At 44.0% G+C, this 21,849-nt stretch overlaps 1 protein-coding gene across 2 annotated transcripts in view; it reads left to right on the plus strand.

The window, feature by feature from the left end:
- The window catches only part of UBE4B (ubiquitination factor E4B), a 658,693-nt gene that overhangs the window by 466,369 nt on the left and 170,475 nt on the right, over positions 1 to 21,849 (plus strand). For both annotated transcript variants that reach the window (XM_069241178.1, XM_069241179.1), the window contains 2 exons: positions 4,427 to 4,553; positions 4,901 to 5,045. In XM_069241178.1, the coding sequence (XP_069097279.1) occupies positions 4,427 to 4,553; positions 4,901 to 5,045 (272 nt within the window). The remainder of the gene's footprint in view (positions 1 to 4,426; positions 4,554 to 4,900; positions 5,046 to 21,849) is intronic.

Raw genomic sequence — 21,849 nt, forward strand, 5'->3', positions numbered from 1 at the left:
ACACTGCACCCGGCCGCCCCGTGCTGCTGAGGGTGTACTTTCTGTGCTAACTTGTGTCCCCCCCGGTGCCCTACAAAACCCCCCTGGTCTGCCCTCCGAAGACGCAGGTACTCACCTGTTGGCAGACTGGAACCGGGGCACCCCCCTTCTCCATTGAAGCCTATGCGTTTTGGGCAGCACTTTGACCTCTGCACCTGACCGGCCCTGAGCTGCTGGTGTGGTAACTTTGGGGTTGCTCTGAACCCCCAATGGTGGGCTACCTTGGACCCAAACTTGAACCCCGTAGGTGGTTTACTTACCTGCAAAAACGAACTCTTACTCCCCCCAGGAACTTTTGAAAATTGCACTAAGTGTCTAGTTTTAAAATAGCTATATGTCATTTATGTGAAAACTGTATATGCTATTTTGCTAATTCAAAGTTCCTAAAGTACATACCTGCAATACCTTTCATTTGAAGTATTACATGTAAATCTTGAACCTGTGGTTCTTAAAATAAACTAAGAAAATATATTTTTCTATACAAAAAACCTATTGGCCTGGAATTGTCTTTCAGTGTGTGTTCCTCATTTATTGCTTGTGTATGTACAACAAATGCTTAACACTACTCCTTTGATAAGCCTACTGCTCGACCACACTACCACAAAATAGAGCATTAGTATTATCTCTTTTTGCCACTATCTTACCTCTAAGGGGAACCCTTGGACTCTGTGCGTACTATTCCTTACTTTGAAATAGTGCATACAGAGCCAACTTCCTACACCCTTGGTCTGCATTTTACAATAAATCTAAGACTGGCGTCAGTGTAGGTGTATTGTGCTGAGAAGTTTGATACCAAACTTCCCAGTCTTCAGTGGAGCCATCATGGAGCTGTGGAGTTCGTAATGACAAACTCCTAGCCCATGGACCCAATATGGCCACACATGGCCACACTGCACTTATAATATGTAAGAATGGATTTAGATTCAGTAGGGGCATTTTGTTCATGCAGCTATACCCTCACCTGTGGTATAGTGCACCCTGTGTTAGGTCTGTAAGGCCTGCTAGACGGGTGACTTACCTATGCCACAGGCAGTGGTTTGTGAGCATGGCACCGTCGGAGGGGAGGCCTTATCGAATTGACCTTTTTTCTCCCCACCAACACACACAATATTCAATGACAGTGTGCATGTGTTTGGTGAGGGGTCCCTTGGGGTGGGACAATACATTCTGCAGCCCTTTGGGACCCTCCCTGGCCAAAGAGCGCTTGATACTCAAGATACCTTTTACAAGGAACTGTGTGCCAGGGTTGTGTCAATAGTGGAATCAGTGGTACAGTTTAGGGAAAGAACACTGGTGCTGGGGCCTGGTTAGACGGATCCCAGAACACACTCTTATCAAGTTAGCATCATTATCAGGAACAAAAGTGATGGGTAACCATGCCAAAAGTGGCACTTTCCAATAGTCCTCTCCCATTTTCAGACTACGGCTAACCTCCTGCACCTGCTAGGTTCACTATCAATGTTCTGAAGTCACACCTAACTCCCTTCTCAGACACTGCAGATCATTAGAGCTCTTTTCTACACTATGCCATTTTGGGCCTTTAAACCAGAGCGGCGAGGCTAAGATATTCAGGCTATGATACCCATGTTTCAGCCTATATTCTGGATGTTGGTGACACTGACTTTGAGGCTGTTGAGCCTCATGGCCTCCTTCCCATGACATCTGCCCGTTGGCATATGAGGCTTCTGCAGTGGGACCTGAAGTTCCAGTAGCCACAGCATCTGGGGAATCTCTCTGACATGGTCCTGATCTTGGAAGGAACTGCAAAAGATCTGCAGTGGTGGCTAACAAGCCAAGGTTGGGTGATTGGCAGACCCCTGTCCCTTCCCCAACCAAAGCTGACTGTAGGGACTGATGTTTCACTTCTGGGATGGGGCAGCCATCTGGTAGAGGTGTAGATCAGAGGACTCTGGTCTCCAGTGTAATCCGGTCTCTGCATCGACCTGTTGGAGCCCTGGGGATCCTGCTGGCATCGAAGGTCTTTCTTCAATCACTCAGGGGAATGCTGGAAAAGTTGTTCATGGACAAGACCACCGCCAAGTGATATTGCAACAAACAGGGCGGGTTTGGGTTGTGGACCCTTTGTCAAGAGGCTCTACGCCTTTGGACATGGGTGGAACATCAGTGCATATCCCTGGTGGTGAACACCTGACGGGCTCTCTAAACGCCAAGGTGAGTAAACTCAACTGTCGATGCTTAGCAGATCACAAATGATGTCTCTGTCTCGAAATGGGGGAAGGTCTCTTTCAAGACTGGGAAGAGCCTTGGTTGGATCTGTTCACGTGCCTTGAACACAGTTTTACACATTGGAGTTTCTAACCTGGCTCTCACTCTGGGACTTGTTTTGTCTCGAGTAGGGCTCAGGCTTCCTATACGCCTTTCTGCCAGTACCATTCCTGCCTAGAGTTCTCATGAAGATTAGGAATGACTCCTTTTGACACCGGATTGGGCTGGGAGAGTCTGGTATCCCGAGCTGTTGAGCACGGATCCTCCGATCATGAGGTCCCTTCTGAAGTATCTTCTGTTTCAGCAAAAGGGCTGGGTTCTGCTCCTGAACCATAAAACACATCATGCGTGAAGATTGAGCAGTGGCAGGTGACATCTTTCGACCTTCCACTTGAAGTCTGTAACAGCCTCTCTTGATAGCCAGGCGTCCCTCCACTAAAATGGTACACGCCTTCCACTGAGACAAATTTGTGGCATGGTGTACAGACAGACAAGTTGATCCTCTTTCTGAACCCCTTACCCAGGTTTTTTGTTTGTTTCTTTATCCCAGCAATGCTTTGGGCACTTTAAAAGGCTATCTTTCTGCCATCTCAGAATTTCTGCAATTGCTAGATCAACCATCCCTCTCCAAGTTAGGTTTTTGAAAGGTCTCCAACACATGTTCCCACCTGCACCCTTCATTATGCCACAGTGGGACCTTAATTTAGTTCACACATTCCTGATGTGTACTCCTTTCGAGCCATTACACATTGTTCTTATCGGGCTTCTTACTAACGAAACAGCCTTCTTAGTGGCAGTAGCGTCTGCCGGGATGGTCAGTTAGCTGTAGGCCTCGTCATCTCTGCTGCAGTATCTCACTATCTATCCAAAGAAACTGGTCCTTCGGACTAGAGCATGATTGATACTGAAAGTTGTAACTCCCTTTCATGTAGGCCAGCCCATCACTCTTTCTACTGTTTACGCTCTACCACACCCCTCTAAAAGAGAGAAGAGAAACCATTGGCTGGACCCAAAAAGAGCATTGTTGTTCTATCTTGACCGCACAAGAGAGTTCCAGGTGGATTATCAACATTTTTTTGGGGTACGTCTGAGATTTAAAAAAAAGACAAGGTGGTTAGGAGTTTGCCAAAAGGCATCCTCCTGAAACATTATGTGCTCACTTCACCAGAGCGAAGGCTGCGACCACAGCGTTAGCGCGCGGAGTACCTGTCCTAGATATCTGTCAGGCAGCAACGTGGGCTTCCCTGCACATGTTTACAAAGCCGTACTGCCTGGTCAGTCCGGTCTGGCGGGGCAGACACTTTGCTGGTTGGTTGTTCAGAATTTAGTTTTTTATAAGTCTGTGCTGCTTTCCCACCTTTCAGGGAGGTATTGCTTGAGTATCTATTCTAAGTTAGAAGCTGCAGCTAGAAGTCTCTATCAGATGAACAGGTTTTTTCCCTTGTTTAACACCTTATCTGGTTGAGACTATATTTAGACTCAGATTCCTTACAAACCTACCCATCCTTCCTGCTCTGTAAATAGATTTTAGAGTAAAGCATTGTTCTCCTTTCAAGGGACTAGGGGTCATATGTATGAACACATTTTCCCATAGACACAGAATGGGTAAAAACCTTTGATACATCTGGCCCCTAGTTTCACACAGCAGTGGTCAGTGTTCTGCGTGGCAAACCGCTTCTGGTGTGAAAAGTTGCAAACAGAAACTTAAACAGTGCAAAGGTGTGGGGCCTATATTGGCATCACATGTGTCCCTTCTGGTGCTGATGACGCAACCCGGAGCTGAACGACACCACCTAGTAGTACTAGGAGTAGGTGTACTGCTGACAAAAAAATTCTGGATCCAGTCTGGTGCCCAGAGATTATTCTTCAGTAAAGAGTCTGCATCTTGGCTGTGTCTCTACCACATAAGACATTACAGAAGGTAAGAAACATGCTTGAATTCAAAAGTGACTAACGATGTTACATTCTTGATACATGTGTGCTTTGATTGTGGAATGCCCCTGTGATAAATATGAAATCTAATTAGCCCACACTATAAGAGTATAACGCGTAAAGGCGCAGTTTGTGATTTTTAAGGCATGTTGTCCTGTATAAATAATACTCTGCAAAGGTCTGCTTAGAGTTTCTGCTCCTCAAGACCTTGGTATCCTGCCATTTTTAGATGTGGAGCATACCGGAGCCACCAGTGAATTCTACGACAAGTTTACAATCCGCTACCATATCAGCACCATTTTCAAGAGCCTCTGGCAGAATATTGCACACCATGGCACTTTCATGGAAGAGTTCAAGTGAGTGTAAAACTATGCAACATGTAACTTACTTCCCCAGGCTGGCTCTAGCAGATATAGTGTCTCCTGTTCCACTTCATCCCGTTAATAGATTTCCCTAATCTTAAACTATCTACTTTGCTTCTTTCCCTGTGCCTGCAGTTCTACAATTTTTCTTGTTGTATTTGTATTTGCCAGATCTCAAATCCTACTAAGCTTTACTACCTTTTTTTTCAACCTCTTCTGCTCTGATCCTGCTGTGCCAGACTACCTGCCCCCACTAAGACATGCTTTGCTAGCTTATCCTTTCATCATCGCCTGCATTTTACCTTTCTTGGCACAGAGGTGAATGTCTTGTTATCTTGCAGCTCTGGGAAGCAGTTTGTCCGCTATATAAATATGCTAATCAATGATACAACATTTCTTCTGGATGAGAGCCTGGAATCTTTGAAGAGGATCCACGAAATGCAAGAGGAAATGAGGAACAAGGAACACTGGGATCAGCTGCCCCGGGTGAGATGTAGTGAGAGGCATACTCTGTGAAGAATATGTGAATATGAGTGGCAACTAAGATAACCATGGAAAGGACAGCCTGAGCCCTGTATTTTCTCTACCAGTCTGTTAGCATGCCAAGGTGGAGATCAGGGTTGTTGGTTTTTGGAACTGTCTAATTTATGTGGTCACATGCATGGAACAGACTGGCTGGTTAGGTTTGATTCATCTGCAGCATGCATGCCTAGAATTATCAGTATGGTTCAGCCCTAGAATTCTTGTGCCCATATGGTAGCATGCCCAAGAGGGACTGGTTGTTTGAATCCATCAATGTCTCTGGCTATGAAGGCCTATTTTGATGTCCAGTTTCCCATAGACCTCAGTTTTTAACATCCTTGTGTTAGCTTCTTTTACTATTTGGTAGCATCCAGTTTTAAAGAGCAGGTACCAAATAACATTACATTTAATTTAAATACTGTTTGTTTGTTTTTTGCTTCGAAATGGAGCATAGTATGATATGGTTTGGGCGGTTTTCTTGGGCCACAGAGCTGGTGCACTCTACAGGCATGTGTTAGGTAGGGGTGGCTGGTTTGTGGTTCTTGATTCTCTGTATGTTTCTTAAGAGTATACAGAGGACCTGCAGTTCTCATATACACCAGGTTCTCCATTATGGAACGCTTTTTTGATATTCAGTTTTTTAAAAAGTCCATAAAAAATCAGTTGTATTCTACAGAGCGTGTTATCCTAATACATTTGCAACATATTCCCAAGTCATGCAGAACAGATACTTCACCAATACGATATTAACTGAATCAACAGAGAGCTATACCAAAGGATTTTCTTGTAGCTGTATTATATATATATATATATATATAGGAGAAGAATATGATATATTGGATACTTGCAATGAAATATTACTGAAGTATTACCGAAGATATCTCTAATACTGATAAAAAGGAAAATAAAACAAAGGTTATTCAATCAATATCTTATTGGTGAAGTATCTTTGTTTTACAGGACTTAGAAACATACTGTGAATATAATGTGAATAACACACTTTTTTAATACAGTTTATTGGCAAGTGTGAGGTTGTGGGCCCTACCCTCGACAAGTATAACATTCCCTAAATATAATTAAATAATTGAAAGAAATTGACTAGTAAAGGCATTAAGAAGCAGGTTTAAAGTGATTCGGCTTTACTATGGAACCCTATGCCTCTAGCCCCGTAGGTGTCAACATTTTTTTAAATAAATAAAACAAGATTAGTAACCTCTTTTTAACTTTATTTATTACAGAGGACTGAAATGAATATAATACTATGCCTTAAACAAATTCAAGTGATTCAGGATCCCAGATTGCATAGCACTCTGTATGTCAGTTAATGTGTCTGCTCTATGGAGTGAAGATTTCAAACACTGGCCTCTAGTATATTTTATCTTAAATCTACTTACATTTTGTATATCAATTGACCTACTGCAGTATATCATTTGATATTTTTAATGTCTATCTTCAGTTTAAAATGGCTTCTTCCTAGAAGTAAATTGTATTTGTAGTAATTTCTGCTCATAACCATTTTCACTCACTGTCTTTTCAAATTCCGAGGGTGACTTTTTGGACAGGATTATTTTGTAATGGGTAGAATCTGTTGAACATTTTCTATTGTCCTCTCTGTCAGGCTTTATTTTGTTTGTAAGCAAGCCTTCCTGAGTAGAGGTGCTTATGCTTTTGAAAAAATGGAAAGCCAGTGCTGGGTTTTAGATTTCAGTCTTTTTATTGAGAAAAAGAAAATATTGTTACATGATCTTGAAGGCGATTACTGCTGCCATTGCAACTCTCGTTTAACATCAGTAGTATTACATATTCCGAATCTTAAATCAATGCTTTATTCTGTACAATGCACTTTTCCATCTCCTATCACCTCCAAACTATCAACAATTGATTTCCTACACACAAAATCAACTTCCACAGCATCCCTAATATACAAACCCTGCCCAGTATGAGCCAGTGAATATAGCGTTGGATCTTATTGATTGTCACCTCTTGCATCCTAGTCCAGTGTGTTGATCATTGCTGGCAAAAAGGATTCTGTAGTCTTGGTCTGGGAGAAAATGTGTTTTTCCCTCCTTGTTAATCTCTCTTAATGCCAGAGTGATGAATTACGTTTGACAGCAAGCAAGTATTTCTTAACCTGCTGTAACTGTTTTGCCTCCTGGTTGCCATGTCGTAATATGATAAAATTAGTGATTGTTTACCATTCATCATAACTTTATCCGGTTCACTAAAAGTGAGTATCACCTCCATTTCAATAGAATTTCTAAGCTCTGCAATCACCAGGCTTTTCACCTTAGTATCTCACTTCTTCTTTTTAATCATGCACTTATTAGAATCCGTATTGTCACTCAGGGCAGTGTCTGTGACAGCAGCACCTATTTCCAACTCTGATTAGCCACTACCAGAGATGTGCCCACTGGGAATTGCGAGACCCCCTGACCATGCCATATTTTGTATCCATACTGCATTTTCCAAAGGGTCCAGCTGACTGGCCACCACTGTTCCCACCATTTACATGTAGGTACATACTCTCAGTGCCAATCTCCTGAACCTCACTTTACATCTTCATTAGGGCTTCATGTATTGATTATAACATTTTCCAATGGTTTTGTAGTTTGCTTGTTCTCTGAACTCCCCTCTTCATGTGTCATCTGTGCTTGTCATTTGGTAAGGTCTTGGAGTTTATCAGACCTTCTCATCCTTCTGTTTTGCACCTTCATCTTCTATCAATATAACCACTATTTCTGATGGATACTTATAGCCACATATTACTCACCTTGTGAAATCTGGATCTGCAGAATTGGTTTCCGGTCTACAATATAACCTCCACCTCTGTGTGTGGATGTCCGTTCATTTCTTTCTGTGCTTTCCAGTGCAAATCCAGAGTTTGCTTCTTTAATCTTTGACACCTGACATATTCAAATTTTCATTTTTTTTTCATTGTGCAAGTGATATGTTGCCGTATAGATTTTAAGCTCTGCAAGGATTTCCACAACCATATATCATTGATGGACCCTCATGAGGTCGGTCTCAGATGTCGGAGCTCTTTGCAAGCCTCGAAGTTCTGCAGCAAATGTGCTCAGTTCAACCTGAAGGTTATACAGGATCCAAGGCCATGCTTCACATTGCTGAGCACCGTTGGAAGGCCAGGCAGGCTGTGTCCCAGATGAAGTTGAGAATGTACACGCGTTCTCCCCTTGAAGTCCTCGTTGCATTTCATGTCCCAAAAAAAGAAGCACAAGAAGTCCAAACGTGGATCCCAGTCTTCCCACCAATCTCACGAGGAGAAGTCACTTTAACATCAGGGCACTTCAAGGTCGCACTCCCAATCTCCTACTTTGGAACCAATCCCAGTCTTTGTCTTGATGCATCCTAAATTACTGGGTCCACCTGTGATTCAACAACAGCTCCACCCCTTCAAGGAGTACATGCTGTGATTCTTAGTATCACTCATTTTATCCCTCTGGAGCGCCTTCAGGCCCCATGGACCTGAGTAGATCTCTAGTCATGGTACGGCCAGCGGATCAATCCTCAAACTTTTCCAACTCTGATTAAGACACTCTTCCTCAGAAATGTAGATTCTCTGACACCGAACCACAAGACAATGACTTTGATGAGACCACATAGTTGTACGACAACTAAAATGTTTTCTTTGACATGAAAAATGCCATTGGCCTTGATACAACAGCAGAAACAGCCCTGAACTCTTCACCTAGCCCTTCTACAGAACAGTGTACTTCATTTGTTATAGGTGTCAGGCGAGGAGCAGAAGTACTTGATCTCCAGCTCCCCCCTCCACTTTTGGACACCTGGGCGAAGCCAAGATCTTGCCCTACCATCAACTGCCAAAAAACCATGAGATATAGGCCGGCTCCGGGGACAAGAAATCAATTTTCTCTTGGAGAAGGGGGCTATAGGGGGGTTGCTGGCATCAGACATCCAGACTGATTGCTGTTCCTGTTACTTTCTAGGAGAACGAAGGACTTTGTCCTGTTTTAGATCTCCGCCCCTCAAATTGTTTCTCATTAAGGACAACTTCAGGGTTGCCATTCTCTGCCAAGTTCTATTTGCCCTTGATAAAGGAGACAGAGTGGTGGCTTTAGACTTACAGGACACCTGTTTCCACATCCCCATCCTGAAGTCCCACAGACTCTACCTGCAGTTCAAGTAGGCCACAGCCACATTCAGTTCTTGGTGCTCCCCTTCTGCCTTAACAGTGCCTCTCCGGTGTTCACGAAAGTGATGGTCACGGCTCATCTTTAGAGCTTTGTGATAACCAGTCTTCCTCAATCCTGACAACTGGTTACTAACCACCAGACGATGGCTAATCTATTAAGATCATCTGTATTTTCCATCAAAATGCCAAAGTCATTCCCGACTCCTCAGCAGAGACTGCCTTTCATCTCAGCCATCCTGGACACTTTGTTGTTTCAAGCCTTCTGTGTTCTTCAATGAGTCCTGGACATTCAGGCTATGTTCCCGATGTTTCAGTTGTTGACCTGGATCGCAGTGATAGTGGCTCATTGTCACCTCAAAAGGACATATTAATTGTTTTAACTACTACATCATCATACCTTAGCCTACCCAAGAAGCATACTAAAAGATTGCAGAACAGGCTGTCAAGCTCTCTCTCAGCCTCCAGAAAACTTGGCCTTGTAACACCTGCACTGAAAGCTTTCTACTTACTACCATTTAAATCACTAATTATTTTCCAAGTTCTGATGGATATTTAGACCCACAAGTTACTCATGTGTTGACTCCTCCCAGGCACCAGACTGGATCTGAGAAAAGCTCCTACGTGCCAGTAGGTAGCACCATCGGCATCAACTGTGACAGCGTCACACCCCAGGTGTAACGTGGAACTGTATATAGGCACCACCTCTGCTTCCTGATGCCAGTCAGTTTTCATTCCATGCCCTCGGATGCTGATCCAGATTTCTGCTCCACAGAGTTTGGGTCAGCTTTTTACCACTGCTTGCTTTGTTTCAAATTCTTTTGGCAGTGCAGCAGGAATTTTTCCACCTAGGCTACAGGTTATAATGCATCACATGCAGATCTTGGTTATGGACCTGCACAGTATCTCTCTGTGTATGGCCACCACTAACTTTAATTGGCCTCCAGAGACTTTAGAAGGCAACATTTTACTTAGATACTGTTAAAATCACTGAGGAATTAAACTGACACCTAAGAAGGGCTCCGGACCTGACTCGGTAACTTGCAGAAAAACAGAAACTGACAACAGCACTTCAGAGGGTGCTGTAAACCGCCAGATGGGTCATGGTGCTGAAAATAATTCAGGTTGACCGAATTAGACAGAAATTAACTGGAGAAAAATAACCAGATTTTGAGAAGTTTACGGTAATGCATCTCTTTGCTAATCAGATGCAAAGTTGCTGTAAGAGTGTTTCAAGCCCGGGCTGCCAAAACAGAGAAGGAATGTCTTCCTTTCCAGGAAAGCCTGAACCTAGGATTGCGAGCTAGGAAGGACTCTAAGGATCGCACTGATCTATTAGGTGCATAATAAGCCACATGATTAGACAGATAGTGGATCAATAAAAGTGCAGTGAAATGGATCCTCTTATAGATATGCAGCAATTTGAAATGCTAAGAGATTGAAACCAACGGTGTTATTTTCAGAATTATACATGCCACAGCATTTTGGCTTAACCAGATGAGCAGGACGACCCAGAAAAAGCCAATTGGCATTGTCTATCCTTGCTGTAATCAGCCTATTTTCTGATGTGGAACTGCATTGGCAAGAAATATTGACAAAGCCAAATGTTCTGGAACCACTATTGAAAGGTGAGACCTGTTTGCTTACCCAATGCGTGCTCTCTGATGGAGATATCAGACAGACGTTTCTAATTCTCCACAAATGATGTTGGGCAAAGGTTTACTGAAGGTGAAGTAATGTGGTGTGAAGGGTTCTAATCACTTCAGACTTCCTGACGTTTTGAATGAGCATCTCCTCACGGGAGTCCTCTAAGCTCTGCCGCTCCTCTCCAGGATATCCGGACTTATATAAATATATTTCTACTAACAAAAGCTGTGATTGAAGCACAAAAATAAAACAATTTGCTTATATGGGACTGGGCATTTTGCATGTGGTATCCAGACCACCACCTCACCTTACATTAACCATTTTGTTTAGCTGGATAAGTATGCTGAAGGTGTTGAAGTTTCAAATTGAAATTATGTTTATCAAATATGCTTAGTTTATTAAAAAAAAAACATTGCATGTAAAAAGAACGTGATACATGTTTGTCCTAAAATTACAATTAAAAGGACCTCTTAAGAGCTCATCAAAAGATGATATTGTGGGACCAGTGCTAACGAAAATTTTACACATAAAACGTAAAGTGCTTGCTGCAGCTACCATGCCTGGAGGGACATGAGTGGGCAGAGATAGAGGGACCTTTGACCAAACAGGAGATAGTACAGGCCATAGACTCCCTTAAAAACAGCTGAGGCCCTTGGAAGGGATTGTTCACCTGCTGAGCTCTACAAGGCAGTTCCAGAGACTATGGCCAAAAGGTTACTCCCATTGTACCAGGAGGCCCTGGAGCAGGGAGTCCACCCTGCATCCATGCATGAAGCGCTAATATGCTAAAACCCAAACCCGGGAGGGACCCTCTGGACATATCCTCTTCCCGCCCTCTAGCCTTATTAAATGAGGACCAAAAAATACCCTTGCAAAATACTGGTGAAATGTTCGCTCCATCACTTTCCAAACTTGTTCTTCCTGACCAATCAGGATTTATACCTCGCAGAAACACTCTTTACAACTTACAGAGGCTGACAGGTTCCTCAGGCACCCTGTCTAGATCAGGATCTATTTGCCCTTGCCTTTCTACATATAGAAATGGTGTTTGATTCAGCCAGCAGGGAGTATATGTGGCAAGTACTTGGCAGAGTGAGGGGGAGTCCCACGTATATTGCATGGGTTAAATTGCTCTACACTGAACTGCTGGCACTGATGCGCACTGGATGCGTAGTTGAGGAGGTGATGCAGCTGCAGAGGGGAACTGTACAGTGATGTCCACTGTTCTGTTCACCCTAGCAATGGAGCTGGTGGCATGCAGGCTGAGACCGGTGTTGCATTGCTCGGGAATACAGGTAAGACAAACAACCCATGTTGTGTATCTGTATACGGTTGACACTAGGGAATATTTGTGTCAGCCTGACTTTTCAACCCCTATCCTGCTGAATGTGATGAAGTTATTTGGATAGCTGTCAGGCCTACATGTAAATCAATTGAAATCTGCATTGTTCCCACTGGAACAGCTGAAAGGAATAGAGGCTGCCCATCTGTCTGATTTCGGAATATCCTAGAACACTGACAGCGTTGGTTTTCCCAGCATGCAAGTAGCGCACAGGGCACAGCAGTGCCACCCTTTAAATATGGGACATGTGCTCACCAATCTGAAACCTCCTATTAAATTCTGGAATACCCTTAAGTTCTCCCTGATGGGGAAGATTGCCCTAAACAAAATGGCCACGCTGCCCCTGTACCTTTATGTGCTACAAGGTACCGTGTACGAGAATCGTTGTACCAGCTCCTTGTAGACTCATTGTGGGTAGGGAAACTGTGCAGGGTTGGGCTTGCCATCCCGAAGTTGGAGTGAGATAAAGGAGGGATGGAAGTACCTGACCTCGAGCTGTATTACCTTGCATCACACCTGCAAAACGCAGTCCATTGGTTTGACAATGAGCCCAGCTGGGAGAAATCCCTATTGGCCGGTACCACTGGGAGTGAAGACCTTAAGTCCTGCTGTGTGGCAATAGGACACCTGGAAGAATGCTGCATGTACTGAGACTGGTGTGCAGGCCCCGGGAGCGGACAGTATGGGTGGTGCTCTGCAGGGTGCCATATGTACCCGAAAAGGAGGTGTTGTGAATCAATCCTTTTTTGTAAACACCCTGGACCTCAAGAACTTCTGACCTATCTCCCTGCTCCCCTTCCCGGCAAAAGTCATTGAGAAGGCTGTGAACAGCTGACTAACCCGCGTCCTCAAGGAGAACTGCAACCTGGACCCTTCCCAATCCAGATTCCACAGCAACCACAGTACCGAAACCGCCCTCATCGCCGCTACCGACGACATCAGGACCACACTGGACAACGGCAAAACCTTAGCCCTCATCCTCCTGGACCTCTCGACCGCGTTCGACACTGTCTGCCACCACACCCTACGCTCACGCCTCAGCAATGCAGGAACCTGCGACAGAGCCCTGGACTGGGTCACCTCCTTTCTCACTGGCAGAACCTAGAGAGTCCGCCTCCCCCCCCCCCCCATATTCCACTCGGAGCCCACCAAAATCATCTGCAGCGTATCCCAGGGTTCGTCCCTCAGCCCGACCCTCTTCGACTTCTACATGGCCCGCTCACTAACATCGCCCAATCCCACAGCCTCAACATCATCTCATACGCCAACGACACCCAGCTGATCCTCTCCCTCACCAAGGACACCGCCAAGACCACCCTGAATGAAGGATGGATGAAGAACAGCTGCCTCAAACTCAATTCTGACAAGACTGAGGTCTTCATCTTTGGCTCCACACCCTTCGCATGGGATGTCTCCCGGTGGCCTGCCACACTTGGAACCGCACCAACACCCATCGACCACCCACGCAACCTGGGATTCATGTTGGACTCCTCATTATCCATGACCAAACAAGTCAAAGCCATCTCCTCCTCCTGCTTCAACACCCTCCACATGCTCGGAAAGATCTACAAATGGATACCCACCGAAAGCAAAAGAACAGTCACCCAAGCCCTCTTAAGCAGCAAACTGGACTAAGGCAATGTCCTCTACGCAGGAACCATGGACAAACTCCAGAAGAGGCTGCAGCGCATCCAGAACGCCTCTGCACGCCTCATCCTGGACATCCACTGCCACATCACAGACCACCTGAGAAACCTGCACTGGCTCCCAGTCAACAAGAGAATCACCTTCAAACTCCTCCCCCGTGCTCACAAAGCACTGCACAACATCGGACCAGAATACCTCAACAGGCAGCTCCGCTCCGCCGACCTTGCCTTCGCAACCGTCCCACCCATCCGCAGAACTACAACCGGCGGAAGATCATTCTCGCATCTCACCGCCAAAACGTGGAACACTCTTCCCACCCACCTGCGCTAGACCAAAGACCTACTTACCTTCAGGAAGCTTCTCAAGACCTGGCTGTTCAAGCAGTAGCAGCATCCACCCCGTCACCCCCCACCCCCCAATTCCCCCTCAGTGCCTTGAGAGCCTCATGGGTGAGTAGTGCGCTTTACAAATTCCTGATTGATTGATTGACTAAGGCCTTAGCTAGCTGATGGGAGTTGGGCTGTATCACTTCAAAAGGTTTATATCCATCAGGCCGGTTTATTACTCTACAGGAGGAAACTCAGACATTTAGTCTAGGAAGGGGCCAGTTTCTCCAGTATGCCAAAATAGCAGCTACAGCAAGCAATCTGGCCTGGGTTCCTAGATGCCTCTGAACTTACTTAGACTCTTGTGGCAATGCTGACAATGGTGGGCATTTGGAGGCTTATTACTCATATATACTGCACCTGCGGACTGATAGGCCTAGGTCTTCCCTTCATAGAGGAAGGTATATGGCAACCGATTTGTGAGTTCCCAATTATGGCTGAAGAATGTATCAGGATACGTAGAGGGGTGCGGGAGACCTCTGCTAATGTACAGATTAAACTTGCTCAGTGGAACATAGTACATACAACATAATCCTCTAGAAACACGGGTGCTCACCCTGTGTGTGGGTAATAACCGGCAACGAACTTCATGTTGTATGGAGCTGTCCTCAGATTGGGTATTAATGGGATGAGATCCTAGGGCACCTACACAACGCTACAGGGCGGACGATACGAAGGGAACTGAAACACTACCTACTGGGGTTGGTCCCTACAAGAAAAAATATTAAACTTACAAGGAAATTTGCACTTCTTGGACTGACTCTTGCTAAACGACTTATAGCCATTAGATGGATAAGCCTGAACCCCTCCCACCCTCCTCCTAACGTCTGATTGGCTGCGAGATATGACTGAGTGGGATGGTGCAAAAGCAGCACATATGAAAAAATTGAGACACATTATAGACTGATGTATTTGTTGGCGTGGGGTGCCATGGTTCATGACCTTACTGGTGGTGACAGCGCTGCCCCCACAACTACGATGAGGGAAGGTAATGAGGGAACTACCCAGATATAGTGCTCCTGATCTCTGCTTTTTGGGGGTGAGGGGATAAAAAAATTAAGAACCGACAGAAAGTTCTTAAATATATTGGAGGGTGAACTGCTGCTGTTAACCTGTACTGCTTATACTGTCCGGAAAACAGAATATGTCAGGAGCTGAGCATGGGAGGTGGGGGTTCTTTCATTCCAATTTTTGTTTAGTTGGTATTTTATGTTGTGTTCCGAATGGACTTTGTAGCATTTGGAGTTATACATGCTGCTTGGTATGGTGTTAATGGTCAGAACCATTGTGCATTATGTGGAAATGTACAGTGTTGAAATATTAATAAAAGCATTACAAAAATAAAAAAAGTACATTTGGAGGGCTTCTTAAGAACTTGTCAGGGAAAATTGCCTTTAAACTATTGCTGGTAGCAATGTACAGTGAAGGCATGAGAGTTGCTTGGCTTGTTTTTTGCTGCAGTGTGTTCACAACTTGTCAAAAATCATATTGTCTGCAGATGTAACCTTATGTGGCCCCCTTTAAAATAAGCTATAACGACTTGTCGGCAAGTTTGCACTCAGAGTGACTTTAAAGAATGCTCTTAAAATTGACATAGCTGGGTTAGGAATACTGGGTAGAAACAAATAATATGCGTACTAGTTTTGAGAGCTTGATTACAGCCTCTGCAGGATTTATTAACTCCTTTTGCCAGCCATTTTGGTGAAAGGTTCAAAACTGGGAAATCACCCAAGCGCAGACCTATTCTTTCAATTTTTTTTGTAGAGTGAATAACTAGAACTTAGGTATTTCTGCTGCACTAGAGTCTTATAGGACTGGATGGTTACCCTTGAGTGAGCATGTTTTGAGAAGAGGTTTTTATCCTCAATAACCGAAAGCTTGCACAAAATGTTGATTACATGTTTCCTAAAGACGTAAAATAAGTTTGGGGTCTCCCCCCAGTTTTTTGTAGGGACCCTGTTCTAGACCATAAATAGTCACTGTGTGGGTCCTTCTTTGCTCTTGAGTTCGTTTGTAGCTATTTAGATGTCAGGGTCCTACTTTCTTAGATCGTTTACTAAATGTTAACATCTTTGTTTTGCCGAAGTTAATGTCCAGGTAATTTGCTAGAGTGTATGTAGTTAATTTGTGTGACAGCGTTTGTGGCCAACCTTGGTTCTGCTGAGAAGAACTATATCATCAGCTTATAAAATGCTTAACAATGGTTTTCCCTCTTACTTGGGTGCAAAAGTGTTTGGTCCAAGTCTTTTGTGAGCTCCTCCAGGAAGAGGTTGATCAGTGCTGGAGCGAGTACACATCACTGTTTAAGGCCTGTTGTAGTCTAAGTCTTGTGGGATACCCTTGTTCTAGCACCTATTTTTATCCTAATCCAGGTATCAGTGTGGGGTTGTTGAATTGTTTTCAATAGTTTTTCTGGAATCCCCCCAACCTGCAAGTTTACACCACAACTTTGTGTTTTCTACGCGATCAAAAGTGGCCTTCAGGAGCTTTTATGTTTGAGCTTTTCTTTTTATCAGGACTAATAGTATCCCGGTGCGAAAGCGGACTGATTGTGTGGAATTATCATCCGGTTAGTAACGCAGCTGTTCAGGTCGTGAAGTAGAAGCCCAGCATAGTATTTGGCCTTATTATCTAACAAAGAGATCAGGCGACAGATGCAGGATCATATTTTTACCACCTTAAAAGATCATCTTGATGATTGTACCACACTAAGTTTGGAATTTGACTTGGAGCAAAGCAGTGATTATAGAGTGAGACTAGATAGTTTGCCTAACTCTCTGAGCTTGATTTGAAGAGAGCTTGGGCAGGCCTTTCAGCTGCGGGTCCCCATCTGATTTGCTTTTGGTTATCAGCTTCTCAATTTGTCTTATGTGTTCCGTCCAGGTCATCCAAGTTCAGGTAGAGAAATTAATTTATCCATGCATGGGTTTGTTTTCACAGAATCTTTTAGGCTGGTGTTATACTGGGTTATAAGTTACTGCACCCGGGCTGACTCACTGATGTTGGCGGTGTTACCAGTGCAAGGGGCCTCTTTCTCAGTTATTGACGGCTTCTAGAATTGGCTTAGATGCTTGCTTTTACAATTGTGGAGGATTCTTGCCCAAAGGCCTTCAGTATACTCCTTCTTGGTATAAGGTGATTGTTAAAAATTAGGTCTATAGTTGGCAGAGGTATGACCCCTGTCCAAGTAGGGACCACAATCAGGGTAAGTCAGTTACACACCATAAATTAGCTTGTGCTCACCATTTCGTAGGGTGGCACAGAGCAGACAGGCTTAACTTAAGAGGCAATGTATAAAGTATTTGTGCAGCACTACGACAGCAAAAACACCACACTAAAATAACCCACACCACGTTAGAAAAATAGATGTTAATTTAATGAACAAAGCAACAAAAATCCATTAAGTAGAAGTCGAGATATGAATGTTTAAAGAATACCTGCAATTGTAGAGTTAGAAGCTTAAGGTGCCAACTGGGGCTATCTGGTTGTGCTAGACTAGGGTAAACACAAAGCTCCGACTGACCTTGATGGGGCGCAGGCTGGCTACAGGGACCACCTTGTCCTGCTGAAAAAGAATCTTATATCGAGGGTTGCGTCAACATCAAATATTCCGATGCCGAGAGCAAGGGGGCCAATGCAAAGGCAATGTGTCGGTTCTGATCCGTGTAGTCTGAGATGCGTCATTGAGCTGTGCAGTCATTGATGCAGTGTCCTCCAGGTGCGGCATCAAATCCTTTGCTACGAAAGCAATGCGTTGTCGTCCAGGCACCCAGCCCGTGATACGGGAGCAATGTGTTGGGGCTGAGTAAGATGTGTCGATTCTGAGCCACACTGTTGGTAATGCAATGTTCCCAGCGGCAATGTGTCAAAGAATGATGTGGCGGTTCTAATCACTGCTTTGAAGATGATGCATGGATTTCTGTAGAAGGCAGCTGCAGAACCCACTTCCAAGGGCCCAAGACTGGATTGGTGCCACGTGGCAGGGTAGGACTCACAGTTGGCTGAGTCCAGAAGCTGTCGCAGAGCTGAGTGAATTCTTTGATGTTACTGAGACTTCAAAATAAGAGGCAGCCTAGGAAAAACTTGCAGTCACTTTGGTTCTGGGGTAGAGATGCAGTCCAGTCCTCAGTCCCAGGAAAGGAGGTTAGTAGAGCAGGCACAGCAAAGCAGGAGTCCAGCAGAGTGATAGTCCTTTCAGCAGCTCTGCAGTCCTTCTTCCCAACAGAATGACCTCCGGTCCAGAAGTGTACTTATTTTGTGGTGTTTGAGGTCCAGTACTTATTCCCAGTTGTGCTTTTGAAGTGAAGTGGGGGAGACTTCAAAGAGAGGCCTTTGAAGTGCATAAAGTCTGTGTTCTTCCTTCTCTGGCTCCAGACACCCTACCAGGAGGTTATGCAGTCCTTTGTGAGGGCTCAAACCCATCATATACAGGTGTCAGCTCCTTCTTCTCATCCTGCCCAGGGTGGCAGATCAACATGCAGATGGTCACTCAGTAACACCTACACTCCCTTTGTGTGGCTGTCTGGAAGGAATGCACAAGAGCCCAGCTGTCTCCCACCCAGACATGTATTCATGGACAAGCAGAAGGCACTAGAGGCCAGATGTATCAAAGCTTTTTGCATTCGCAAACGGTGCAAATGCAAAAAGCCATTTCAGAATGTATCAAAGGCATTCTGAATGCAATTTTAAGGAATCGCTAAAATAGCGATTCCTTAAAATTGCGACCCTGTTTAGAGAGTCGCAAATTGCGACTCTCTAAATAAGGAATCATTATTTGCGTTTTCTAAAGCACATGTAACAAGCAATTCCCTAATGCGAATTGGGCATTAAGGAATCGCTATTTACCACCAAGTTGAACTTGGTGGTAACCATGTGCAGATTTTAAAAATGCATTTAAAATGCATTTTTAAAATTTACATGTAAAGCACACATGCCCTTTTGGCATGTGTGCACCTTACATGTTGTAAAAAAAATATTTTGGGGTGCAGCAGAGGGGGCCTATGGCCCCCAGCACCCTAGACTTTGCATTTCCAAAAATTGCGAATTCCAGTTAGGAATTAGCAATTTTGGAAGTGCAAAAAATTCGCAAATATGGGCCTACAGGCCCATAGATGAAAATGGGGCCGGTATCGCAATTTGTGATTCAGTAATAGCATTTGCAATTTTTAAGAAATCGCTATTACCGAATCGCAAATGTGATACATTGCATTTTGCGAATCAGAAATAGCGATTTCTTAAAAATCGCTATTTCCGACTCGCAAAATGCATTCTTGATACATCTGGCCCTAGATGAGAAAATGGCAAGTTTCTAAAAGTGGCATTTTCAGACTTGCAACTTAAAATCCAATTTTTCCTTTCAATGGTAATTTTAAGTTACGAGTCCGGAGACACTAAAGTCGAAATATCTATCTGGTCCCAATTGGAAATTACATTTATAAAATGTAGTAAGGGAATCCCAATGTTAACCTAAGGGAGAAATAGGCCTTGCAGTAATGAAAAACTGATTTAGTCGTTTTTCACTACCTGGACATATAATACTTAAAAGTACATGTCCTGCCTTTTAAATATACTGCACCCTGTCATTGGTGCTGTCCATGGTCTACCTTAAGGGTGGTTTATTTGTATTAAAAGGGAAGATTTGGGCCTGGCAAGAGGGTTAACTTGCCCGGTCGACATGGCAGTTTAAAACTTCGCACACAAACTCTGCAGTGACCGGCCTGAGTCCTATTTAAAGGGCTACTGAAGTAGGTGGCACAAACAGCGTTGCCGGCCCGCAAGTAGCATTTAATTTACATGCCCTGGGCACATGTAGTGCACTTTACTCAGGACTTACACATAAATTAAATATGCCAATTGTGGATAAGCCAATGTTGCCAGGTTTAAAGCAGAAAGCACATGCACCTTAGCACTGGTTAGCAGTGGTAAAGTGCTCAGGGTCCTAAAGCTAACATAAACGAATTCAGCGACAATTTTGGGGATGACCCAGCAAGAAGGGCCGGGTCCAACAGTGATGAATTGCTCTTACATGAATGCAGCTTACATCTCCATTTGTAAGAGGTAATCCATTGGTGTGTGTGTAGAAGCAGATTCATTCAGTTCATTCAGAATGAAAGAATCCCACCTGTTCTTGTAGTTTCTGGCTGAATACAGGTTTTAATGTTCTTGCTGTGCAAGTACATTTGAGTGATATAACCGTTTATTAATCATTTTTTTTTTATGTCTTGTGTTATGTACAGTAAGAATTTTACCTTTCCTATTAAGCTTTAGGAAGGTTTTTTCTCCCATAGGCAATCTTTCTTCTTTGTGGCAGTTGTTTGTCTTGTCCTCTTTAAGAGCACCATGTACCTTTAGCCTCATGAACTAAATAAATCTGCAGAATGAATCTTCTGCACGGCATAAAAGGGCCTTTTGTAATGGTCATGTCATGATTTGGAAGAGTTGATGTGATTCAAGTTTGTGTACCATCAAACCATATAGAGCCTTGCATTGTGATTGAAATAGCTTTAGGATCTCATCAATTTTTTTTTTCAAACAGCAGTTTTTTTTTCTTGACCCCCATTATTTTTGGAATGTGACCTCCCCAGTGAAGATATTTTTTTCATGCGCAATGTTAAGACTACTGAAGGACTCTGTGTGTGTCCGTCCGTCCGGTGCCTCAAACATTGCTTACACATCAACCAGACCTGGAAGTCCAATGCCTCCCTCAACCCAACAAAGACAGAATTCCTTTTATTTGCCATTAACAACAAACACGGCACAGCACAAACCTGGCTAAATGACATGAACCACTTATCTTGAAGACAAAATACCTAACTGTGGCAGTAGACAGCACCAGTGCAGCTAGGACACAGTCAGGCTGCAAACTAAGAAGCGTAAAAAAACATCAGGTCCTTTACATCTATGCACCCACAATCTTGAACAACATCACCCTATGCATTAGGATTTCCCCAATGCCTTTGTAATTTAGGATAGAGTTGAAGATCCACCTCTTTAAAGATCACTACATCACAAGTCAAAATGCAAAGCAATAAAAATCCCAAACTGAATTAGAAAAATAGAGAACATTTTCAAAAACAACATAACACTAAAATAATAAAAATCCAACAAGGGGAACCAGAGATATGGATTGGTAAAGTTTTAGTGGAAATAATGTCAAAAAGCACAATGTATCAATGGTCAGCATAGACCAGGACCTAGGCACACCTTTGAGCTGACCGTGATGGAGTGTGGGTTAGATACACCAACCATTTTTGTCCTAGACAGAAATTTTACCTTTTGACTTAGTACATTAAGTCCCAAACCACCACTAGAGTACACTTCTCACATCCACCAGGATCTAGGGGAAGGCTCTTTACAGACGCAGAGCGTGTCTGCCAGAAACCAACAGCAGGGTCGAGTCAAGATCCAGTTACTACTGTTGTGCTGAGTACTTCTAGGAAAATACCTTATGTAGCTTGTTGTATTCCTGTAGTTTGAACAAGAGTTCCGTCTTAAGACCTTTGACGTCCACTTCTTTGTTCTGGGTACAAGAGAGAGCGGGTCCAGTCCTTCAGGACTCTCTCGGGTTACAGACAGCAG

The sequence above is a fragment of the Pleurodeles waltl genome, chromosome 6, assembly GCF_031143425.1.
Source record: "Pleurodeles waltl isolate 20211129_DDA chromosome 6, aPleWal1.hap1.20221129, whole genome shotgun sequence".
In the NCBI taxonomy this organism is placed as follows: Eukaryota; Metazoa; Chordata; class Amphibia; order Caudata; family Salamandridae; genus Pleurodeles; species Pleurodeles waltl.